We start from the raw sequence: 24,769 nt of genomic DNA, 5'->3' as shown, positions 1-24,769 counted from the left end.
TCTCAAGACTATTTTAAAATTATGGACGCAAATAGAGCTATTCATCTTTTTCTTCTTTCCAAATCTGCGTTTTCTTTTAGGCGAGTCTAATCTTTTTAGCTGCCTTCCACATCTTTTGCTTCGGAAAATTAATATCTCCTTGTCCGGTGTCTTTCAGCGCAGATGCCAAGACTAAAGGGTATCTCATTTGGTCAAATTCCCGTAGGATTTCCTGACCTTGTCTTTTGGGTACACTAGACCCAAAATTGGATGCAGTGGTTGACCTATTTCAATATTCAAACATTTAACATGTGTTCAGAGAATTTGACAATGGGTCTGCATTATGAACGCCCGATGATGTACCAATTGAATTGATTCCATACATGAAGACTTGTTTTCCTCTTTGAAGCCCTAAGCTGTTGAATTTTATGGGACATCTGAGCTAGGTACCCCGGCACCTTGGCACCTACAAGATTGAGTCTTGCAAGGTTAACAAAGACAGGAATTTCTGACCCAAATTAATACTGAAGAGCAACCTACCATAAAGAAGCGTTAATGGCGCCTGTCTAGGCTTTCTGGCCTTTTACAAATTTCTCTTTACTGTCAGTATGGTAAACATGTTTCAGAATGTTGTTGTTGCCTTGTGGCCCCATGGAGCTATTTTAGTGTCGTGGTTGTAAATAACATAGTTTTGTTTCTACTTTTCAGATCTGCCCTTGCGTTTTAGCTGCCTGCATACTGAACTGTATTGTAATTTCCTTGAAACCATATGCTGTTGGGTTTTATGACAAGAATTGATTTTTACATTCATGTATGAACAGTGATCTTTATGGGACAGTTCACAAACTATAGTAACATCTGGGTTAGATTGACCAACACTTTGAGGGTTGAGGTCTTCATATAGCTTCTTTGAACAAGAGAGATCAGTAAAAACAGATTTTGACCAAAATTAACAAGAGAAGATTCAACCTCTAGAAAGAATCTGCAGTAGCTTGTATTTAGGCTGGCTGTCCTTGTATAATTTGACATGTACTGTCTTATTCTTGTAAACATGTATCGGGATTCAGAATGTTGTTGTTACTTTTTACCCCTTAGACTGTTTGCTCTCGTTGAAAAAATAAAATTCTTATTTCTTGTCTTCTTTTATTAGCCACAATCTTTATCCGTGGCAGGGTGCTCTCAATCCATTCGTTTTACATTATTTATTAAATTATTGCCTTTTTGCTCATGCCAGTTTAGCTTAGATGGATTTTGGAGCTTTCTGATAAAAGCTGATTTTGTAGAATTCTGACCAAATTTAACTAGAAAAGATCGAACCTCCAGAAAAAGCTGCAATGGATCATATGTAGGCTTGCTGCACGTCAAAAGTTCTCTGTCTTTGTCTCACTCTTTCAAGTATCTATCAGAATGTTACCGCTGCTTTGTGTTCCCTACACCATTTGGTTTTTATTAAATAGAATTTTAATTCGTCATCATTTTGTTGGCCATTAGCTTTATCTCTATGGCATTGTCCTCTCACTCCATTTGATTTAAATGTATTCATTACCGTATAGTATTTTCGCACATGCCAGTTTGGTGAAATAGATATTGGAGCTTTCTTATTTGATATAATTATATAAGGGATAATTTATGCAATTCTGAACAAAATTGACAATAGAAGATCCAGTCTCCAGCAAGAATCTGCATTGGCTTATAATTACATCTGCTGGCCTTATACAAATTTTTTGTGTACTCACAATCTTGCAAACATGTATCATAATGTCGTTGCTGCTTTGTGTCTCTTGGACTATTTGGTTTTACATCCCTTGTACTCTTTTGGTTTCATAGACATAAATAGGTTTTTAATCCCTCGTCTTCTTTTGTTGGCCATAAGTTTTCTCTCTCTGGTAGGGTGCTTTGATTCCCTTTGTTTTGTATGTATTTAGTACAGTAAGTAAAATAAAATACTATACATAAATTATTGAGGCTAATTAAATAAATCTGACCAATTGAGCACAAATTGACCTAGATAACAGAGCTGGGACAAATTATTGAAATTAATGTATGGAAATTAAAAAGCACGTTAGGTGTACTCAGCTCTTGGATTGTTGATAGATAAATGTGCTGATGCTACACTGAAGTGATTTGCTACTATCAGAAAACCAGTTGCTTCTAATGACTGTCTTTTAGTCTGACCTGTTGCAGGAAATGTTAAAGATTGATCCTGAGCCCCTTGAATTTGATCCCAACTACTGTGAACCTTATCTGACGTGCAGAAATGATCTCAGTTGCACAGGATTGATCTGACAGAAAATGCGCCTGAAGATCTATTTGCATTTGTCTTCGAGATATCTGACTCTCTCAAGGTACTGTCTGGAGACATCAATGAGGAGCTTACTGATTAGATAGGCGAATGAGTTCTAGGTCAAATCCTTTGGCAGACCAAATTAACATTGATGAGAAAGATTGAACACAACAATTTGTAGGCACGCAGATGGACTTTATGGTGCTGCAGATTTGATTCCTTTAATTCCCTTGAATTCAAATCTAAATATGCTATTAATTATCCAATTCATAGGGATAAGATGGTGATCTCAAGGTAGCGGGTGAGTGTATGGAAATTAATGCCAATGGGGGTGAAATGAGGGTGGGGTCACGAGCTAAATTGAACATGTCATGCAAAAATGATTTACGTGGATAAGGCGGTGATCTTGAGATAGGATGCAAATATATGGAAATTAATGCCAATGGGGGTGAAATGAAGATGGATAAGGATGGGTAATTCACCAAACCTAACATGAGAGTTTGCCACTTGTTGATATGTTATTGCATTGAGACATTCCCATCAAGGTGTGCACAAGTCTCAATGGGAAATGCTATTTTCACCATTCCATTTTGCTTCTGTGTTGATGTGTGCGTGAATCTAACATGAGTGCGTGCATCTAACATGAGCATCCATCTCAAAGTATACTATAAGTATAAATATTCAGTCACTCTTAAACGATGATATTTTGGAAAATGAATACAAAGGTTCTTCTTGTACTCTACTTGGTATGAGTGCTTTAACAAAACATACTAAATAGCAGGAGTGTGCTATTTGTAGTTTTTGTCACATAATCAAAATAAATGCAAACTACAAGTTGCTCTAATTGTCTAGGAAAAGTCAAAAGAATAAAGAAGGGTAGAAATTTTTTCCTATTCAAAATGTGGTATGAAAAACTTTAAATGATGTGGAAATGCGATAATGATCCATGTGATTCAGCTATATGATAAAACACCAAGTCATTTGGTAATGAGATGTGATTAGACTTCCACATTGAGAGCAATGTGATGTGGCAATGCAATAAAAGTGTATGCAATTTGGGGAATCAATTTGATAAAACTCCATGCGATGCATGTGATATGATAAAAGTTTGTGTGATGCTGCCATTTGATAAAATTCCACATGATGTGATTAAACTCCACGCGATATGGGCATGACATTACAAAACGGTATAACTTTGTTTAGATACAATGGCAACTATTTATCTAGCACAAGATGCCATTTGACATCTCAACCATGAGAAGATAAAGCAATAATATATGTCCCCCTATAATCGGTTGCATCCAATCAATACAAGGAATTGGAGGAGAGTTGGAAAAGATAATTGCATAAAGAACATGTAATGACTCTTATGAATAAGTGTATTTAACAAATACATAGTGAGTATTGAATAATAATCAAATAAGCATATAAAATAGTTGAGAAGATGCCTTCAATGTTGCCCCCAATGGTTAGGCAACCATCATGTCTTTTAATAAATCACGTAGGCTCAAAATGACACATGGTAGATGGATAAGCATTGGATAGATGACAAATGTGTAAGAACAACATCAAGCAAGATATGATTGTGAGCAGTGAATCAAAAAGGTATAGCAAGTGAGCTCGATGAAGTAAGAAAGTAGATAAAGGAGCAAATGGCCCAAGAAGGAGTCGTGATGCTTAGAAAATGACTCATGTAATACAACAACCAAGCGGATAACAATAATAGTATCTTCATAGATGCATGATGTAAATTGGATCTTTTATTGCCTTGCCATCCATATATAAATAAATCAAAGGCACCAATAACAAAATTGAGTGGCATGACAAAAGGGTCCCAACAAAGTAGGATGAAATTTGTGTCTTAATTCTTTTTTATCATCGAGGTTCTTAAGATCAAAGTTTTGACTTAGACTGAGCAAAAAACTCTGCAAAAACCCCTCGTAGAATTACACAAAAAAAAGGAAATTAGTTGACAACTTAAGCCTCATTTGTGTGGTTCCCTCTCAGACCCCCCCATTCTAATCAAGTTTCTTATATGACAAGAGATCCTAATAACTAGTGGGGGTTTGGGAGTGGAGACACTAATGGGTTTGAGGGGCAGCAATGATAAGCTACACACGGTGTGAGATGTGAGAAAAACCTAATGATGGAGGGGGTGCAGGATTTTTTTTTGGATGATTGAAAAGATGAAGCATAAATGGAAAAAAATACATTTATAGGGAAAAATTATGACTTTTTTGGACCATTTTTCCAATTTTGTTTGGATTGAAGCCCTTATATTCTTGCCCCATATGCTTGTCTTCTTTGCTCCCAAACAGACCCAAGAGTTCGACCCTAGGACTAGTGAGTTTGAGCTTGGGACTTGGTGAGTCCTTGCATGAGACTCAACCGAGTACTCGCTAGGACTCTTTGTGACTTGGCTTGTGAGTCCTTGGCGAGCTCCTGGACTTGCAAGTCCCAAGAGTCTTGCCAAGTACTCAGCGAGTCGTTGAACAATGCTTAAGATTAGCATGAATGACAAAGTTATGCAATTGAAAATCTTTGTGAACATGACCTTTGTTATTAGTATTCTTGAATTGGTGTTTATATACACTAAGGTTTTCTAAGGAATTGACTCTTCATTCATCTAATGTTTTGCACTCTTGTAACTTTTGTTCTCTATAGGTAATGTCATCAAGAATACTCAGTAGAAAAACTTGCAAATAGTTAATTTCAAGCTCAAGGGGCATAATGGCCTGAATCCCATAATTTGATTTATATGGTGTGTAACTTGTAGGTGTACACACAATAGTACAATGAGCCCGAAGTAGGGATAAGCTATGTGTGCTAATGTGTACCATGTTTATTAATTGTATTGTGCAATAGTTGCTCAATGGTGTTATTTGTAGCCTCAACTTGGCCATTACCTTATGGGTAATATGAAGTAGAGAAGCATTGTTGAAAATGGAGTCTATCTAAACATTTTTTCACTTTTTGATCCTTAAAAGAACTACCATTATTAGTAACAATGGTAATTGGTATTTTGTTCTGAGAGAAGATTATTTGTGATAAAAGTGCAAATGTTGGATGTCGTTGTAGATTTGAGTGGAATAGCTTCAACCCATATGGTTAAATAATTTGTGCTAGTAACAATAAAATTGTGTTTAACAAAATATGTTGGGCAAATCTTGCCCACAAAATCTAATTCCCAAGTAGAGAAAGGCCAATGAGAGGTGAATGGATGCAATTTGTTAGTAGCGACATGTTTCAAATTATTGAGTTTGGCAATTTGAACATTTCTTAATGAGTCAATGAGAATTGTTTTCCATGGGACACCAATAGTAATCCATTAGTAAAATCTTTTGAACTAATAACTTGGCACTTACATGTTCCCTACAAATGCCTTCATGGTCCTCTTGAAGAACAATGGATTCGTCAATGTCATTGATGTCAAGATACTGAAGCAATATGTTACTATAAGTGTGTTAATTTTGAGTTGATAAGCTTCTAGCGACACATTTTGTCGCTGAAACATATAGCAATAGAGGTTTTCCATGAATGATTGACATGAGAGTTGGTGGATTCATTAAGTGTTGTTTCATGTTTTCAAATGTCTTTTGTTAATCATTATCATTGTATTTTTCTTTTAAGGGTTTGGTAAAGTGATGCAGGGAGACTCTCCCTTACACAACCAACCTACAACAAGAAAATACAAGAAAAAATGACTTGCTTTCGATTGATTTTTGTAAAGTGAAATTAGTAATTACAAAGTTGCTCTGAAAATCACATAAAATTTAGCCTCATGGGCGTCATACAAAAATGAGCAACACCTGCAAGAGAGAACTATAACAGCAACACCATACTCAAATCTGATTTCTGCTCTTTAATTTTCTTGTTGAACTCCAACTTGCAAAAATTTATAATTGCTAACTCTGGCTCCCAATTTATAGAGATGTAATGGAGGGAAAACAACTATTGTTTCCTAAAACCATGATTTTGAAAACAGTTCCAAATTCCCACACCAAGATATGGAGGCTGCCCCTAAACATAGAAAATTGCATTAATTGCTCCACTTGAACTGCACATGGTCACCTCCTTCTCAATCAGTCAAATTAGAAACTTCCATAACTTTCCCAGTACCCGGAATAGGCAAGTGTACTTGGGTGCATAAATTTGAAATGCTTAAAATGGCAAGTTTCAACATGAAGGATCATGGAAGGAAAGTTTCTTCCCACTCCCATTTTGGACATCAAAATAGAATATTCTGAGCATATGCCTTGTAGATGCCACCGACATGTGTTCATTTCACAATTAAACTGAAACCTTAGGATTTGGCTGAATATTTAATTAAATATTAGGCCTTATTACATCAATTTATTCACCTAAAACATTACCAACTGTTGAAACTAAGTAGCTTCGGTAAGATAAATGATTGAATGAGAGACTTCATTTATCTCTCGTTCAATCATCTACCTTATTGATATAACTACAAGCTAATGGCAGACTTAATGATTATATGCATTCCATAGTCCAAACATTGGATTACACAATTCGATATGTGGACATCATTACCAAATGTAATCGATCGTGCTATGACCATATTTCATATGCTATGATTGCAATGGAACAGATCGCATTTATGATAACTATCATAGTTATCATATGATAGCATCGATTGATGTTATCATATGATAACTATAAATAGTTATCGTATTAATCTCATCATATCGATTTGTTATCGGTTGTTATTGTAATAGCATTTGACGTGAACCGATTTGTTATCGGTTGATTAATGTAATAACATTTGACGTGAACCGATTTGGTATCGGTTGTCAAACATTAAATAGCATTTGTTTTAAACCCCATAGTTATTGGTAAAGCGCTTCATTGAAGCGATGCCTATGAACCGATCAAGACATGTCTTGATCGGGCATGTCAAGAGACATGTCCGGTCAAGGCATGCCTTGATCGATGGGCATCACATATAAGTAGATGCCGTGTGAAGTGCTGTAGATATATAGAAATTAATCAATGTCATCTATAGCAATCTGAAACATAAGAAGCAACAGTCAATAACATTAAAAGAATATCAAACCTCCTACAACTTAGATTTGAATATAAATTTGAATAACATTTACATGGTACCAGAGCCTTGCTGATCGAACCTAAGGCATTCAAATTTGAGAAGTTCAAATCAAAGATATAAACATCACATTTTCCATGGCTAATGCTATCAGATTTGAGGACAAACTTGAAGGAGGCGATAATTTCTCAGCATGGAAATTCATAATTAAGATGATTCTAAAAGAGAATAAAGTTGAATCATTTGTAAGAGTTGAATCTAAAGAACCAGAGAATGAACCTGACAAATCGACATGGATTGAGGGAAATGAAAAAGCCTTGAAGATCATTGTTGATGGAGTGAGAAATCACATTATGCCAATAATAACAAGGCATGAGACTGCCTACCATATGTTCAAAGCACTTGAAAGTGCATTCGAGATAAACAACGCAAGTAGAACCCTAGCTCTAAAAAGGGAAATAAATCATATAAATATGAACAAAGGAGACTCAATCAATGGATACTTTATGTGGATATCAGCTCTAAGGGATGAACTGACAACGCTTGGATATGAGATCCAAAGCAAAGACCTAACGCTCATTGCTCTAGATGGGTTGCCTAATACATGGGAAACATTCGTCCAAGGCATTAGTGCAAGGGCTAAATATCCGAAATTTGATAGGCTAAGAGCAGATTGTCTTCAAGAGGAGTCAAGGTTAAATAAGAAGGAGATCAAGCAAAAGAACATAGATGAAGATCTCCATGTTCTAAATACCAACTCCAACAAGAAAAGCAAGAAGAAACATTTCAAGAAGAGAAAGAACCAACATGAGAAAAGGTCATCTAAGAAAGACAACTCTCACATTCAGTGCTTTAGGTGTGATCAATATGGACACTATGCAGCAAAATGTCCTGATAGAATCAAACAACAAGTTACATTTGCAAAAGTGAAAAGGGAAGAATGACTCCGAGAAGCATGTATTCTACTTTGCCCTCTCTAGTCAAGTATCCAATAAATCTAACACTTGGATCATTGACAGTGGGTCTTTAAGACACATCACTGGGTATAGAGAATTATTGGATTCCATGTTAGAAGAAATTGATGAAGAAGTAACCATTCGTGATGACTCTGCACATCCGGTGAAAGGCGTCGGTACCTGCACCATTAAGCTGAAGATAGGCATGTCTCTCCAACTCACTGGAGTCCTATTCGTTCCTGGCATCAAGAGGAACTTAATCTCCATATCTGCACTTGAAGATGATGGGTACAGAATAACCTTCATGAATGGTAAAGTTCTAGTATGGCCACAAAACTCTTCCATCAAGAAGGCTATAACCCTAGGACATGGAAAAGGCTATTTGTACGAGGTATGTACTGAATCTAACCTAGCCCTACTTCATGAGATTGCAGATTCTAATGAAATTTGGCATAGAAGATTAGGTCATTTAAACTTTCCAGCTTTATGTTCAATGGAAAAATTAGTAATTGGTTTGCCTAAGTTAAAACAATACCATTCTGGTACATGTAAGGGGTGTGCCTTAGGCAAAAATACTAAGAGTTCCTTTTAGAATAGTTCTAGGAAAACAAGCAATGTTTTAGAACTAGTTCACTCTGACCTATGTGGGCCAATGTCTGTACCATCATTAGGAGGGTTCCTTTATTATGTAATATTCATTGATGACTTCTCCAGGAAGACTTGGATCTACTTTCTTAAACATAACGAATCTGAAGAGATGCTCAAGAGATTTAAGGAATTCAAATCTCTCTCTGAAAACTCTTCCGGAAAGAAAATAAAAATCCTAAGGACTGATAATGGGAGGGAATATATCTCAGACATTTTAAGGGAATTTTGTAAAGAAGCTAGGATTAAGAGGGAGTTCATTGTCCCTTACAACCCCCAACAAAATGGGGTTGTTGAGAGGAAAAATAGAACCATTGTAGAAGCATCCAAAGCCATGCTTCTTGATCAAAACTTAGAAACTCATCTTTGGGCAGAAGCCTCCAACACTGCTGTATACCTACAAAATAGATGTCCTCACTCCCACATTGAAGATAAAACTCCTGAAGAAGTTTTCACAGGGATAAAACCCGATATCACTCACTTTAGGATATTTGGATGCCCTGTTTACTTTCATATACCTAAAGAGAAAAGAACAAAACTAGAACCCTCTGGAAGAAAAGGAATCTTTGTTGGATATAGTGAAACCTCTAAAGCCTACAAAATATTTGTGCCTGGACATAGCAATATTGAACTTGGTAGAGATGTAATATTTGAAGAAGACATAGCCTTCAAAAGGGCCAAATACTCTATTGAGTCAGAAATCTATGCTCCATCTTCAGACATAGAAGAGGATCCCACTCCCGAGATTCAAAGGGAGTGTTCAGAAGAAAATGAAGTACAAATTCCTCCCCAAGAAATCCCTAAGAAAATACCTCTATGAGCTCACAAAACAATGTAAGATGCAAGGGACTTTGTAGCTCCTTCAGGGACTTTTAGAGAAAGTAAGAGGCCTCAAAGATTCACTAGCTATGTAGCCTTAATGAATGATCTCTCCAAATCAGAACCCTCTAGTGCACCAGAAGCTCTTAAACATCAAGTTTGGAAAGATGCCATGTCGGAAGAATATAAATCCATCCTAAACAATGATGTATGGGAAATTGTTCCTAGGCCAAAAGGGAAATCCGTTGTCTCATCCAAGTGGCTATTCAAAATCAAACACGCTGCAGATAGTAGCATAGAGAAACATAAATCTGGATTTGTTGCTCGGGGGTTCTCACAAAAAGAAGGAATAGACTATGATGAGACATTTGCTCCAGTTGCTAGATACACCTTTGTCAGAACAGTACTGGCCATTGCAGCAGCCAAAGGTTGGAAAGTCCATCAGATGGATGTGAAAACCGCTTTTTTGAATGGTAAAATTGAGGAGGAAGTCTACTAAGAACAACCAGAAGGGTTTGAGATCCACAATGCAGAGACACGTGTGCAGATTAAAGAAAGCTCTATATGGTCTAAAATAGGCTCCCAGGGCCTGGTATGAAAGAATTGACAGTTATCTCCTGGGATTGGGATTCTCAAAGAATGATGCAAATCCGAATCTTTACTTCAAGAAAGTCAAAGGTGATATGTTGATATTGATCTTATATGTTGATGATCTTCTGATTACAGGAGAAGATCACCTTATTGGTCAATGTAAGAAAGACCTTGAAAAAGAGTTTGATTTGAAGGATTTAGGCCTTCTACATTACTTTCTTGGATTGGAAGTTTGGCAAAACTCTAACAGTATTAATACTTAATCAAGGAAAATACATCTTAGACATATTGAAGAGATTTGGTATGGTGAACTGCAGACCCATGACTTCTCCTATGGAAACTAATCTTCACAAATTGAAGGAGGCAGCACCAGATTCCCCATTTGTAGATCCTACTCTCTACAGACAGATGATTGGATCATTAATGTACTTGGTCAATACTAGACCTAATATTTGTTATCCAGTAAATGTCTCGAGTCAGTTTATGTGTGAACCTAAGGAGATTCATCTTATGGCTGTAAAACATATCATGAGATACCTTCAAGGCACTCTTAACTATGGACTCAAGTATGAGAATATTGTTTTGGATCTTCACGGGTTCACTGATTCAAATTGCGCTGGAAGTGTGACTGATAGGAAAAGCACCTCAGGGTGTTGCTTCAGCTTGGGTTCAGCCATGATATCTTGGATTAGCAGGAAACAATCTTCAGTAGCTCAGAGTTCTACAAAGGCCGAATATATCGCAACTTCCATGGCTGCACGAGAAGTTGTATGGCTACGGAAACTACTTGTGGGATTATTTAGAGAACCACTGAAGCCTACTATAATTCATTGTGATAATCAGAGTTGTATAAAACTCTCTGTGAACCCTGTATTTCATGATAGATCCAAACACAAAGATTCCTTATCACTATGTGAGAGATATGGTGGATAGGAATGTGATTCAGTTGTAGTATATTAGTACAGGAGACCAGACAACAGACATACTGACCAAGCCTCTATCTAGAGTGAAAGTTGAACACTTCAAGAAAGGTCTTGGTATGATTGAGTTATAATTAGTTTTGTAATCTATACTAATATATGAGATGTTTAATGTGTAAACTTCTTTTGTCGTGTTATGACTTTATGGGCTCCACCCGCTGTGTACATTTCTAAAAGGTGACGATCTTTTAGACAATGAACACTTGTATTAAACATTATAAGGTGACGATCTTGTAATGTTGATATCATGCTGACTTGATATCATTCTGACTCATGGATGTGCCATGATATGTTATGGTAGACACTATGTGATGTAATGTCAGTGCACATACCATAACTTGGATATAAGGGAATTCAACATTCTCAAGTATTGTATACCCAAGGTATCACGTGTTATGCGTGCTGATATCACGTGTTATGTGATATCTATATCACGAGATGATGTGATATATTCCTGTGTCACTTATTATGTGATATATCATGTCACAAGTATATGTGATATGATCCTTTGTATTACGAGGTCATGTAATACATTCTATTATGAGAAATGTGATGCTTATTTCAATGTTTACATAAGTCTCTAGTTATCTTCCCTAGCTAAGAGGGAGTGTTGAAACTAAGTAGCTTCGGTAAGATAAATGATTGAATGAGAAACTTCATTTATCTCTCATTCAATCATCTACCTTATCGATATAACTACAAGCTAATGGTAGACTTATTATATGCATTCCACAATCCAAACATCGGATTACACAATTCGATATGTGGACATCATTACCAAATGTAATTGATCGTGCTATGACCATATTTCATATACTATGATTGCAATAGAACAGATCGAATTTATGATAACTATCATAGTTATCATATGATAGCATCGATTGATGTTATCATATGATAACTATAATAGTTATTATAAATTCAATATTGCAATAGAACAGATCCGATTTATGATAACTATCATAGTTATCATATGATAGCATCGATTGATGTTATCATATCGTATTAATCTCATCATATCAATTTGTTATCGGTTGTTATTGTAATAGCATTTGACGTGAACCGATTTGTTATCGGTTGATTAATGTAATAGCATTTGATGTGAACCGATTTGGTATCAGTTGTCAAACATTAAATAGCATTTGTTTTAAACCCGATAGTTATCGGTAAAGTGCTTCATTGAAGCGATGCCTATGAACCAATCAAGACATGTCTTGATCGAGCATGTCAAGAGACATGTCCGGTCAAGGCATGCCTTGATCGGTGGGCATCGCATATAAGTAGATGCCGTGTGAAGTGCTGTAGATATATAGAAATTAATCAATGTCATCTACAACAATCTGAAACATAAGAAGCAACAGTCAATAACATTAAAAGAATATCAAACCTCCTACAACTTAGATTTGAATATAAATTTGAATAACATTTACACCAACTATAATAAAATAAAAATATTTTTGGGTGATGCAAGATTGCCCTTACACCCTTGGATGCTCTTGCATCATAAAGGCAATTTGTCATCTATTAATTGTGAAATAAAGTGTTAAATGGCTTGGATCTTCCCTTGTGAGATTTGAAGCTGTGTAAGAATTTGAGGTAAAGGAATGCTTATAATATGATCAATCTTTTTAGTATCTGTTTCAATGCCTTGTATTGCTTTGATTTCCCAAAGATATCATCTATAGTCTTTTAGAATATTGTGCATTTAGTCATGGTTCGTTGATTATTGTAGCTAGCTTTCTTTAAACCAAAAGGTACAACATACAAATAGTTCTCCCATGGTGTTGTTGTAAAGGTAGTCTTATGTTGATCTTGAGGATTGATAAATATTTGATTATAACTAGAAAAATTGTCCATGAAGGATATTTAGTGAATATGCATATGTGTCGATTTAATTTAGTACAAGGGGAATAGTCAATTGGATGTATGAAACCAGCTTTAGCATTTTCTCAATTTCATCTTTGACCATGAGTGCCACTTTAGGATGCATTTTTGATATTTCTATTTGACAATTTTGGCATGAAGTCTAAGACAATGTTATGCATGACAATAATATTAGAGATGTCAAGCATGCACTCATAAGCCCAAGCATATGCATAATTGTAATCATGTAGTGTACATGACATGTTATAACATCCATGATCATCTAAGGATTCACCTATCTTTAAGACCTTTTATTTGTTAGTTTTTTCCTTTTCAACATCAAAAGCATAGTTGAACTACTCGCGACTCGGCTCGACTTGCCAAGCCCCTGAGAAAAAAAGTTGGCGAAAACTCGAGAAAAACTCGAAAAAACTCGGCAAAAAACTCGGCAACGTAAAAACACGCTTAATTTTAATAAAAAATGCATTTTTTTTGCAAAATTTAATGAGAAGATGCATCCAATGAGTCAATAAATGATAACACAAAAGAAACAAGCTAATTCTAGATATATTTAAATGCAAAGTGTCTACAAAATCGCATCCTCATGAGAAATGCTGATGGCTGGAAGCAAAATAGTAAATAATTTTTGTAAAACCAAAAGTAAATACAACTTCCTCTTCCCAACTTTAGCTAAAACTAGTTTCAAACTTTCATCATATTTGAAATTTCATCATTCATACTCATAGTTTCAAACTTTCAACTCTAAAATGTATAATACCAGGATTTATTATGTTGTTATATGGAGCCTAATCAGACTCGGAGGTTAAATTTTCCCTACTTCCATCAGCGCAGTTTCCCCCTATATTTTTCGACAGGGGTTTGGGGGCAGCGCCCCCAAGTTGGGGTCAAGGGGCATCGTCGAAGGATCCTGAAATTTGACTATCTGGAAAATTGAAGAATCCTCCAAAAACTAGATTTTGCATTAGAACTCCTGGAGGTCCGAAACCACTCTCAAACATCCTGATAGTATATATGGAATATAACTTAAAGTATAAGAAAGATCTTATACTTAAATGTTATATTCCATATATGAATCCTGACGGACAAACCAAAAAACTCGACGATTACTTGAGGGCATAGTGGGCTCTCGGCGTGGCCCTTCCAAGTGAGTTTCCCCCTTCTCAGCCCAAAACCATATCGAAAAACAAAAAATGCATGTATTTTTTGCCGTTTTCGGCTGTTATGCTAACGCGGGCGAGTTTTTCTTTAAAATTCGCCAAAAACTCGGCAATTTTTCCTGGCGAGTAGAAGTCATTACTACTTGCCAGGTCGAAAAACTCGACGAGTTTTTGTCACTTGTCGAGTTTTCAGCAAGTGTGCCATCTAAATTTCAAAAGTATTGCCAATGAGAACCATATTTCTATTCTCAATAAAGGGTCTTGTGGGAAAAACGTTAAATAAATTGGGAGGATTGCCTAGCAAAGAAGAGGTTTCCCTCAAATAAGAACAAGCCTCAATAGCATACAAAAATCCTCTATCATGATGGAAATTGTGCAAATTCTCATATTTTGAAGAATTCAGTTAGAGCTTCATCGTTGAGAAAAGTATCTAAAAGTAGAATAGTACCTAGCAAGCCTCAAAGAATTATCTTAGGATGTACAAGCTCTAAAGAATCAAACATGATAGTGCAAGTAGATCGAGAGTGTATCTTTGAAGTAAGCTTGTCCAACCATGCGTGGCATGTTTAGGTGGAGTATGTGAGACATCCATGTGGCCTAAATCTAGTAGTGGTTTGTGTAGGAATGGAAGCATGCAATGGTGATGACAAAACATGAAATGGAGGTATTGTATATGTATAAGCCATATGCATAGTGATTTGAATTCTAGGTGGTTTGAGGGACAATGTTCTAGGCAATGGCTTGGACATGTTGTGAGTGTGTGAAAGCATTAGACAAAGAAGAATACAATAATTGGACAAACCATTTTATTAATCTATGCATTTTGTACCTGGCACACTCCCATGGAGATGTGTGAATATGTATTTACAATGTCTAGTTGCTAAGTGCCTCTCCTTGTTATGTTATAGATGTACATTCTTATTCTACATGATTGTGAAGAAGGTTGTTATGGAAGTTGAATTGGATGGCATTTTGTGTGTGATGCTTCATCATTTGATGATTCAAAATTTGTTGTCATGCTATGCTAAGTTGCTAATGAGTTGCATGTCATGAAATGCCAAAGATGTATTGGACCATTGTGCATTGCCATGGGATGTCACATAATATTTTGTTATAAGCTTTGTATTGCACTTCATGAGTGTTTGGGGATTCAAGTGTGGCACAAAGCACATATAAAAGTTATCAACAATGCTATGCAACATGATCCTTAACTTTGTGTAGATAATAGGCACATGATGTGCTTACACATGAGCTGAGGAGTGGCTTTTGCATTGTGCTACATTCTTCTCAGCTCTTTGTTCATGGTGCATGATGCAAGGAGCTATGCACATGATTGTGCTCTTTTGAACTGATGTCCAGTGGCATCCCTAGATCATTCTCCCCTTTTTGAAAGATAGTCATCCTAATTGTGTTGAAGGAAACTTGTGCAAGTTGATGCGAAGACTACATGGCATGTTTGACTTGTGGAATCACTTTTGGAATCTAATATCTCTTGCCACTCGGTAAAATGGTGATGCTTTGAGGATGCTAATGAGTTGCATGTCATGAAATGCCAAAGATGTATTGGACCATTGTGCATTGCCATGGGATGTTACATAATGTTTTGTGATGAGCTTTGTATTGCACTTCATGAGTGTTTGGGAATTCAAGTGTGGCACAAAGCATATATAGAGTCATCGACAATGCCATGCAACATGATCCTTAACGTTGTGTAGATAGCAAGCACATGATGGAAAGGGCTTACACACGAGTCGAGGAGTGGCTTTTGCATTGCGCTACATTCTTCTCAGCTCTTTTTTCATGGTGCATGATGCAAGGAGCTATGCACATGATTGTGCTCTATGGATTTGATGTCCAATGGCATGCCTAGATCATTCTCCCTTTTTTGAGTTGATGCGAAGACTACATGACATTTTTGACTTGTGGAATCTAATATCTCTTACCACTTGCTAAAATCGTGATGCTTTGAGGATTCATCGTGGAGATACTTTGGTGACACTGTAGATTGGGATGCCCAAGGATTATGTCATTGAAATCAATTGTTGCGATTTCACATACTAGCACCTTACAGAAACGATGAATAAAATATGAGAAGCAATGTTGATGGATGACATGCATATCTTTGGTGTTGTAGGAATTGATCCATCCCCAATTGTAAGACTATGAATGAGGCATGGTTGACAAATTTAGATGCACGCCAATAGTTTTAGAAATCAAATTCTTTTTGCTATTGCCATCAACTAGAAAAGCCAATGGCTATTGGCTACCCCCTTGCACTCACATATGCGAATGGAGTATGTGCTTTGCTTTTGCATCTATCGTTAATGTTATGATTGTTGCATGAAGATAGGTACCTTTAGGGTCTAGCTCGTGGGAACCCTTGCTTCTATGCAAAAGAACAAATTCTTGTACACATAGGACTTTGTGTTGGAGAGGTGGTTGTATTTATGTTTGTTGCACTATTTACTTGTCTTGGATAGTTTGGTCTTAAGGCAATGTTTTTTTTGGCATGGGATTTTTTCCTATTTGTCCTTCATTTTCACCTAGTCCATAATGAAAATTACATAGTGATAGGCTTTTCCCTTTGTCTTGATCTTCACTAGTTTTAGTTTTGACTAAATGAAGGGGTGCATCCTGTTGCTATACTTGAGGATTTTATGTTTGTCTAACTTGAATATGGCCAGCTTAGCATAGAGGTCATTTTGCATTAGCATAGGCACAAATTAATTGGTCATGTCCTTGGTACAATTGTTGCCATTAAATGGAGTGGTCATCATGGACATCTTCAAGATGATATTCATCCTTGCAGGCTTGAGGAAAATTTGTAAGGTATGCTCAAATTATCCTCTTGTTTGGTTTTCCTCCCAATGCACATGGGATTGCCAACACTTCTTGATGGGTGAATAAACTTTTAGAAGCACAATCTCGATCTTATCCTCATTAGAAAAGTCATTTATAGAGAAACATGACTCTAATTGATGTAATCAATTATCTACAACATCGACATCTATTTTACCCTCAAACACAAAAATTCTAAGTTCATTTGGAATCTATGGGGGATTTAGCCATTAAAAGATTTACTAGATGATTGTGTCGATGTACCCACCCCTTCAAGGACTTTTACAAATTAGTAGAACATAAGGGCTTGTTGTTCTTTAAGAGTCTTTGTAATTTCATCTTTGATCATTGTGTGGATTGCATCTTGCTCCTCTATCATTTTTGAAATGACTTGGAAGGTAATTTGACGTATCTTGTGGTTTGGTGTTCAAGCTCAAATACTTTGATCTTGTTTGGTAGGATATGCAAAACGAATCACTCAAATACCAATGATTTGAATCCTAGGTGGTTTAGGGGACATCCTTCTAGGCTAGGGCCTAGATGTATTGTAAGCGTGTGCAAATATGGAGATAAAGAGGAACAAGATGTTTTATTAATTTGCTTGTTTTGTACATGGCAAACTCTTTTAGAAACTTGTGGTTGTGTATTTATATTTACAAATATTTGTTTGCTAAATCTTTCTCCTTGTTATGTTATAGATGTATAGTTATATTTGACATTATTTTAGAGGAGGTGATTGTAATGGAAATTGGATTGGTTGGTCTTCCATGCTTGACTCTTCATCTTCCAATGATTAGGATTTTGGTTATGCATTTTGTTGATAAGTGGCATGTCATGAAATGTCTCTAAAAAATGCATTGGACTATTGCATTATGCTATGAGATTTTGCACAATGTTGTCTTGAGATTTGTATTGCATGCCGTGAATGTATGCGGGAATGCATATTTGGTGTATGTTGTAGAAAAAATTGTTTACAATGTTGAGCAGCATGTTCCGTAAATTTTTGCAGATGATGCATGATGTAAAGCACAATGCACAAGTTGGGGAGTTGCTTTTGAGTAGTGCAGCATGGTTCTTGGCACTGTGTACAAGGCACATGATGCAGGCAGTTGCACACAAGATTGTGTGCTATGGAATTGATGTCTAGTTGTGTGAGCATTTGTGCTATAGCATGTAGATAACATGGTAGGAGTATATATAATGTGTCATTAGATGTAGATGGAATAACATCACAGGCAACAACAATGTCATGAGAGACTAAAAATGATACATTATTATTTTGTAAATAACCATTTCTAAGAGTACCATCCAATGTATGAGGGATATCATCTTGAGATGGAGGGAAATGTGCTCAAAGGTAAAACATCACTAGGCTCAAGCACATTTCTAGCACTATTCATAAGAAAAATATAGGTAACATGAGATTCATGGACAAGTGAGGTGAATGTGTCTAAAAGAGAAGGAAGGGCAATAATATGATTTATGATGGAGGAAAGATAATTCACATGATGAAACAATATCTCCATAGATAAGACAATGCCATTCGTTTGATAATTGATAGAAATCCATGAAAGCATTGAGGATGGAAGGATCAAATATGGTAAATTGAATTATTGGGTCAAAATCAGTAAGAGCATTATGCATAGAAGCTAAAAGCAATGGACTACGAGAATCCATGGTAAATGATGTACAAATCTCTTAGGGCGATAGGGAGGCTATAAAGCAAGAGATGTCCTAAAGGATAAAAGAAATGATAAAAATGACCTAAGGGCTGATATAAATCTAAAAATTCAGTTAATAATTGGATCTGAAACAAGTGTGAAATGCAATCCCCAAAGGCCAAAATAATTTGTGGGTTGGTGGGTATGGATTTAAAAGATATCATACAATAAAAATCCAAGCCCTAATATAGATAAATTAGTGATGCACGAATAGGGGTGGATCCAAACCCTAATCAGATCTTTGATAGAGGATAGATAATCAGAAAAATCAGATCTGAATAACCCCAAGGCCAAGCCCTAGGGTGGTGTGAGAATGTTGGGTTCACAAAAAATGTAAAGAAAAAATGCTTTACACATTATGTAGGATAATTAAATAAATACAATGAATTGAGCACAAATTAACGTAGATAACCAAAGCCGGGGCAGATTATTGAAATAAATGTACAAAAAATAATTAAGCAGATTAGGTGTACTCAGCTCTAGGATCAGTGATAGATTCATGCTGCTCTGAAATGATTTACTACTGTAAGAAAATTAATTTTGATGAATGTCGGAGAGTCTAAATTGTTGTAGGAAAAGATGCAGATTGATTCCAAGTCCTGCTAGTTTGATCTTGACTTCTGCAAGCTTGATCTGACGTGCAAAAAATGATATGAGCTGCACAAGATGGATTTGACAAAAAAATGCATCTGAGGAGAACTATTTCTGCTATCTCACTTCGTCAGGTGGTGTCTAAAGTCACCTTGATGAGATTGCCAATTTAATAGGTGAATGGGTTTTCCCAGGTCAAATCCTTGGTTGACTGAAGTAATGGTGATGAAGGAGATTAAAGACAACATTCATAATAGACACACAGATGGCCAATATGATGATGCAGATTTGATTTCTTTAATGCCCTTGCATTCAAAAGCAAATGCTTAATTAATTATCCAATGCCTTGTGTTATTCTGTCATGTGTTTTAGTGTGCAATGAATGTCTTTAAAGACTATAACATAGCAACATGTTACATGTGTGGTAGGTCAGCTTATAACAATTAGTATTATAATATAAGGAGATGGGCAAGCTTAAATTTGAATTTGGAACTCTGGAATTTGGTGATCATTCTTGTGTTCCTTGGGATTGACTTGGATCAATCTTGAAATACAAGGAAATGATCTATAGAGATAAGGTGGCGATCTCAAGGTATGGGGCAAATGGATGGAAATGAGTGCCGATGGGGGTGAAATGAAGATGGAAAGGGATGAGGTCATAAGCTAAATCTAACATGAGAGTATGCCACTTGTTGATATGTTATTGCATTAAAGCATTCTCATCAAGATGGGCACAAAACTAAATAAGAAATGGTATGTTTATGCTAATTTCACCATTACAGTTACATTAGAGGATTTTCACACACGATGGTTGGGTGAGACACATGTTAGAGCTTTCTGTTAAAGAATGATTTTTTTGTGAAATTGTGTAAAATACGTATGGTTTTGAAATGGGCAATTTTTGGTAAATTTGGCTAAAATATGTATGTTATTAAAGTACCTCCTGATTTACTTTACTAATCCTCCCTGGAAGTGATAAGGCATGCTTGTACTGCCGACTTAATTGCATTCTCTGTTTTCAGATGTATTCAATTAGAAGTAAAAAACTGGTATGTGAAGTGGTGGAGGGAAGCAGAGCAGATTATTTTCCCTGGCTGTTGTGAAGGATTATTTAGCATTTGATCCAGATTCTCAAAGTGATAATCAGATTGTCAAAGGAAAATGATAAATAAGAAAATAATGCTGAGATAGTTGCTTTAACTCCTTGTAACTTGTTTGCCAAAGATCTTAATTGGCAATATGGGTACGGAAACAACCTAAAGCTTGCATTATTAGCTTCGAAGTTCTATACAATCTTTTCTCCTTTGAGTTGTTTGCTTTTATGGTCTCCAATATGTTTTTGTCCTTCATAATCAAACAATGTTTATTAGAACATTTGGCTTCTCTTCTGTAATGAGTGTTATCTTTTATCTTCTGTTTTCAAAGATGGAAACCCTCCCTACGAAAGTTTTTAATGGTACATTGTTTTATGCAACTTATCATTTATCATGTAGTCCACATGGAAGTTAGTAACTAACATCCTTAGGTCATTACAAATTTCAGTGTCAAATTCTCTCATTCACACAGAACAAATAATCAGAATTTGTTGTTATAGGCCCTCCCCACAGTCCGCTTAAAAACTCTCAAGTCATATAAGCCCCACAATAGCTAAGGTTTATTGTTTCTTTTCTGTTGACAGTCTGCATACTCTAATTAGGTTGTTTTATGTTTAAAAATTGTCAATCCACCCCTGATTTATAAACTTATCCTTTATTATCATGTATTATGCTTTTTTCTAGGATTTCAATATGCTATCATATAAGAAAGAATAAAGTATGGGACCATGATAATGCTTCAAATGCATAACTGAAGTACTCAATCAAAATTTCTTGTTTTAGGCTCTCCCTAGTACCCTACAGTCCACTTAAAAGCTGTTAGTTGTATGAGCCCCACAATAGCTGAGGTTTATTGTTTCTTTTCTGTTGACAGTCTTCATACTCTATTTAGGTCGTTTTATGCTTCATAATTGTCAATCCACCCTTTATTTATAAATTTAAACTTTATTATCATGTATTATACTCTTTTCTAGGATTTCAATATGCCATCATATAAGAAAGATGAAAGAATGGGACCATGGTATGCTGCAAATGCATAACTGAAATATTCAACAGATAGTGAAAAGGGCTGGAAAGGATTTTGGCAACAAAAATTGAGGTAGATGATGTGCAGAAAAAGTGGAAAGCATTCTGCTTATCCAATAAAGAGAATAATAAAGGATAAGCACCATAAGTAATCTACTTTCGAGGATAATAACAAAAATAATAATGGCTTGAATAGATTGATTTGCTTAGTGGGGAATGCCTTACTTTTAAATCTTATCCTACAAATATGCAGGGCTATGCTTGATTGCTATATAAAGTTAAACAAAGCTGGAGTTTAAAAATAAAAAAACCAGAACTCTTTGTGACATTCTTGTCTGGTCAGCTCTTTGAAGAGTTGCTTTCTTGAAGAATAAATGAAAGTGACATTTTATTATCATGTTTCAATATGCTCTTATCATGTTTCAATATGCTCTAGATCTTTCTCTGGATAATTAGCTTGAACAGATAACCAATACTAATATGAGATACTATGGACCTTTTTCTATGGATAAATAGCTAGAACATATAACCAATACTAATATCAGATGCTAATGTTGCTTACCTTGTTCCAGAACTTGCTGGATACAGATTTTTTCACAGAATATGGTGAAGCCAATAGGTACCAGATACAAGAGGTTGTAGGGAAAGGAAGTTATGGCATAGTAGGTTCTGCAATTGATACTCATACAGGCGAGAGAGTGGCAATTAAGAAGATTAATGATGTATTTGAACATGTCTCTGATGCGACTCGCATTCTGAGAGAAATCAAGCTCCTTAGGCTGCTTCGTCATCCGGACATAGTTGAGATTAAGCACATTATGCTTCCTCCATCGCGAAGAGAATTCAAAGATATATATGTTGTGTTTGAGTTGATGGAATCTGATCTGCATCAAGTTATCAAAGCAAATGATGATCTCACTCCTCAGCACTATCAGTTTTTCCTGTATCAGCTTCTTAGAGCTTTGAAGTACATACACACAGGTGTGGAAATATTTTCTGCTTGTTCCATAACAAATGATAATGGATTTGTTTTTAGGGCTTCACAGCTTTGATATTCTTGTTGTTTTCACTCGATAAAATTTCTTGATTTTCCTGGCAGCAAATGTATTTCATCGTGATTTGAAGCCAAAAAATATCCTGGCAAATGCGGATTGTAAACTGAAAATATGCGACTTTGGGCTTGCACGTGTCTCATTCAATGATGCTCCTTCAGCAATTTTTTGGACGGTAACTTTACTCACCTTGGTTAAGGTTGAATAGGAGAGAAATTTTTGCGTCTAGCCATGTTAATGGAGCTGTGGCTCCAATCTGGATTCAATTGTCTTCCTGAAGAGAGTAGTGCTTGTTTTCTCACTGGTGTAATTCTTACAAACATGTCATCACCATAGGAGAGGAAGGAAAACTCAAATTGCAGCGAGATTGGCTTTTCTGTGTGAGGAGCCATTTCTCAGGTGTCATATATTCTTTGCGTTAGTATATGGCCCATTGATGTGTGCAAATGCCTGCAAGTTGACAACTTTTCAGGAAATTTTGCGACCAAGTTATGCATCTGCTTTGCCTTACGTCAGGAAAATTAGTAATTTTAACGTTGATATTATATAACACATCGAACTAATCAAGTTGATCATGAAAGAAATGCTATTTTTTGAAATGTTGATGATTTTTGCACTTTGGTTGCAGGATTATGTGGCAACGAGGTGGTATCGAGCCCCTGAACTTTGTGGGTCTTTCTTCTCCAAGGTAAGCCTCTCAAACTTTGGTCGTCTATACTTCTCATGCTTCCATTTGTCTGATTTCTTGACGCTGTCTTAAATAGTTACATTGAACCATTGGGTACTGTAACCTACATTCACCTGTCATTATTTCAAAATAAAAGATATGATATATAATGTGGCATGCAATGGAGTATCTAACAATTATTTCTACCATGTCTGCCCTAAGAGTAAACAATAATGATGAATGACCATAATATGCATGTTCTGGAATCCAGTAGTAGAAACATCAGGAGTGCATTTCTGAAAATAATAATCACGGATGGGTGAAGACACTGTCAATAACACATACTAACCAACAGGTAGTATTTTTAATTTTACCCACCCAAAAAACCTCAAGTAGAATTCAATCTTAGAAATTCAGATAGAAGATAATTGCAATGGAATTTATGAATGTTGTTGGGAGTAAATAGCAGTTGGGCAGTTGTGTGAACAACCTGTGGTTTGTGGCGATGGGAAGATAGATGATTATAAGAGTAATGTTCTTAAAATTCAAGATTATGCACTAACAGGTGGGGTAGTTAAAGATTTGGAACTGATAATTGCATGTATTTATAGGGCTATGATTATGAAGCAAGTAAATAAAGGAACATTTGAGCTCTAGTTTAGTGTTATGTTTATGTCCTTTAAGTGGTGTCTAATTTATTTCGTTTTCTCTAATATGGATATATTTAGTTTCACAGTGCTTCTGGTTTTATGAAATCTACAAGTGGTGTTGAATCTGTTGCTATAAATATAACCTTCTTATGGGTGGGGACTCCTATACTGCTAATAAGGGTATTATTGTAAATAAATGCGTGATTTGATTTTTCAATACAAGGATGATATGAGCTAATGTTTAGAAATGTAGACTGAGACATTCAAAATGAAAAATCTTTTCTAAATTACTGAGTCAACTGAGTTGCAGGGCTAACATTGAGCATTTGAGATAGTCACATTTAAACCTATTTAAATTCTAATTACTAAGTTAACCAAGTAGGAGGGCTAACATTTAGAATTTTAGATAGTGACAATTAAAATCTATTTGAAATTACTAAGTTAACAAAGTTGTAGGGTCTCAACCTATATATGCCACTAGTTATATGCATTTATCAAAATGCGCTTTGGCCTTTTACATCTTTGCCTTATTGCATCTTTACCCTCCCTTCTGTTCACAAGTTCACAAGTTCATGAAGAATTTGCTATTCCTCCAACTAGAAAAGATGCCTTCACAAGGCATGGAAGGATTCTTCCCATCAGATGAGGTTTTGTATAAACCAAATTCTTTCAGAATATATCTCCTTAAGACACTCATCACCATCTGATAGGTCTCAGTGCAAGCATTTAAATCATCCATGATAATGACATCACCCAGTTAAGAGTTTGTATAC

The 24,769-nt window shown here is 35.9% G+C and overlaps 1 protein-coding gene across 1 annotated transcript in view; it reads left to right on the top strand.

Moving 5' to 3' along the window:
- Window positions 1–24,769, top strand: part of LOC131052199 (mitogen-activated protein kinase 9) — a 57,438-nt gene that overhangs the window by 635 nt on the left and 32,034 nt on the right. Inside the window, exons 2-4 of the mRNA XM_057986818.2 lie at window positions 22,200–22,608; window positions 22,727–22,854; window positions 23,308–23,367. Coding sequence (XP_057842801.2) covers window positions 22,200–22,608; window positions 22,727–22,854; window positions 23,308–23,367 — 597 coding nt within the window. The remainder of the gene's footprint in view (window positions 1–22,199; window positions 22,609–22,726; window positions 22,855–23,307; window positions 23,368–24,769) is intronic.

This window comes from Cryptomeria japonica, chromosome 2 (assembly GCF_030272615.1).
Source record: "Cryptomeria japonica chromosome 2, Sugi_1.0, whole genome shotgun sequence".
Lineage (NCBI taxonomy): Eukaryota > Viridiplantae > Streptophyta > Pinopsida > Cupressales > Cupressaceae > Cryptomeria > Cryptomeria japonica.
This window is presented reverse-complemented; position numbering and strand designations above follow the sequence as displayed.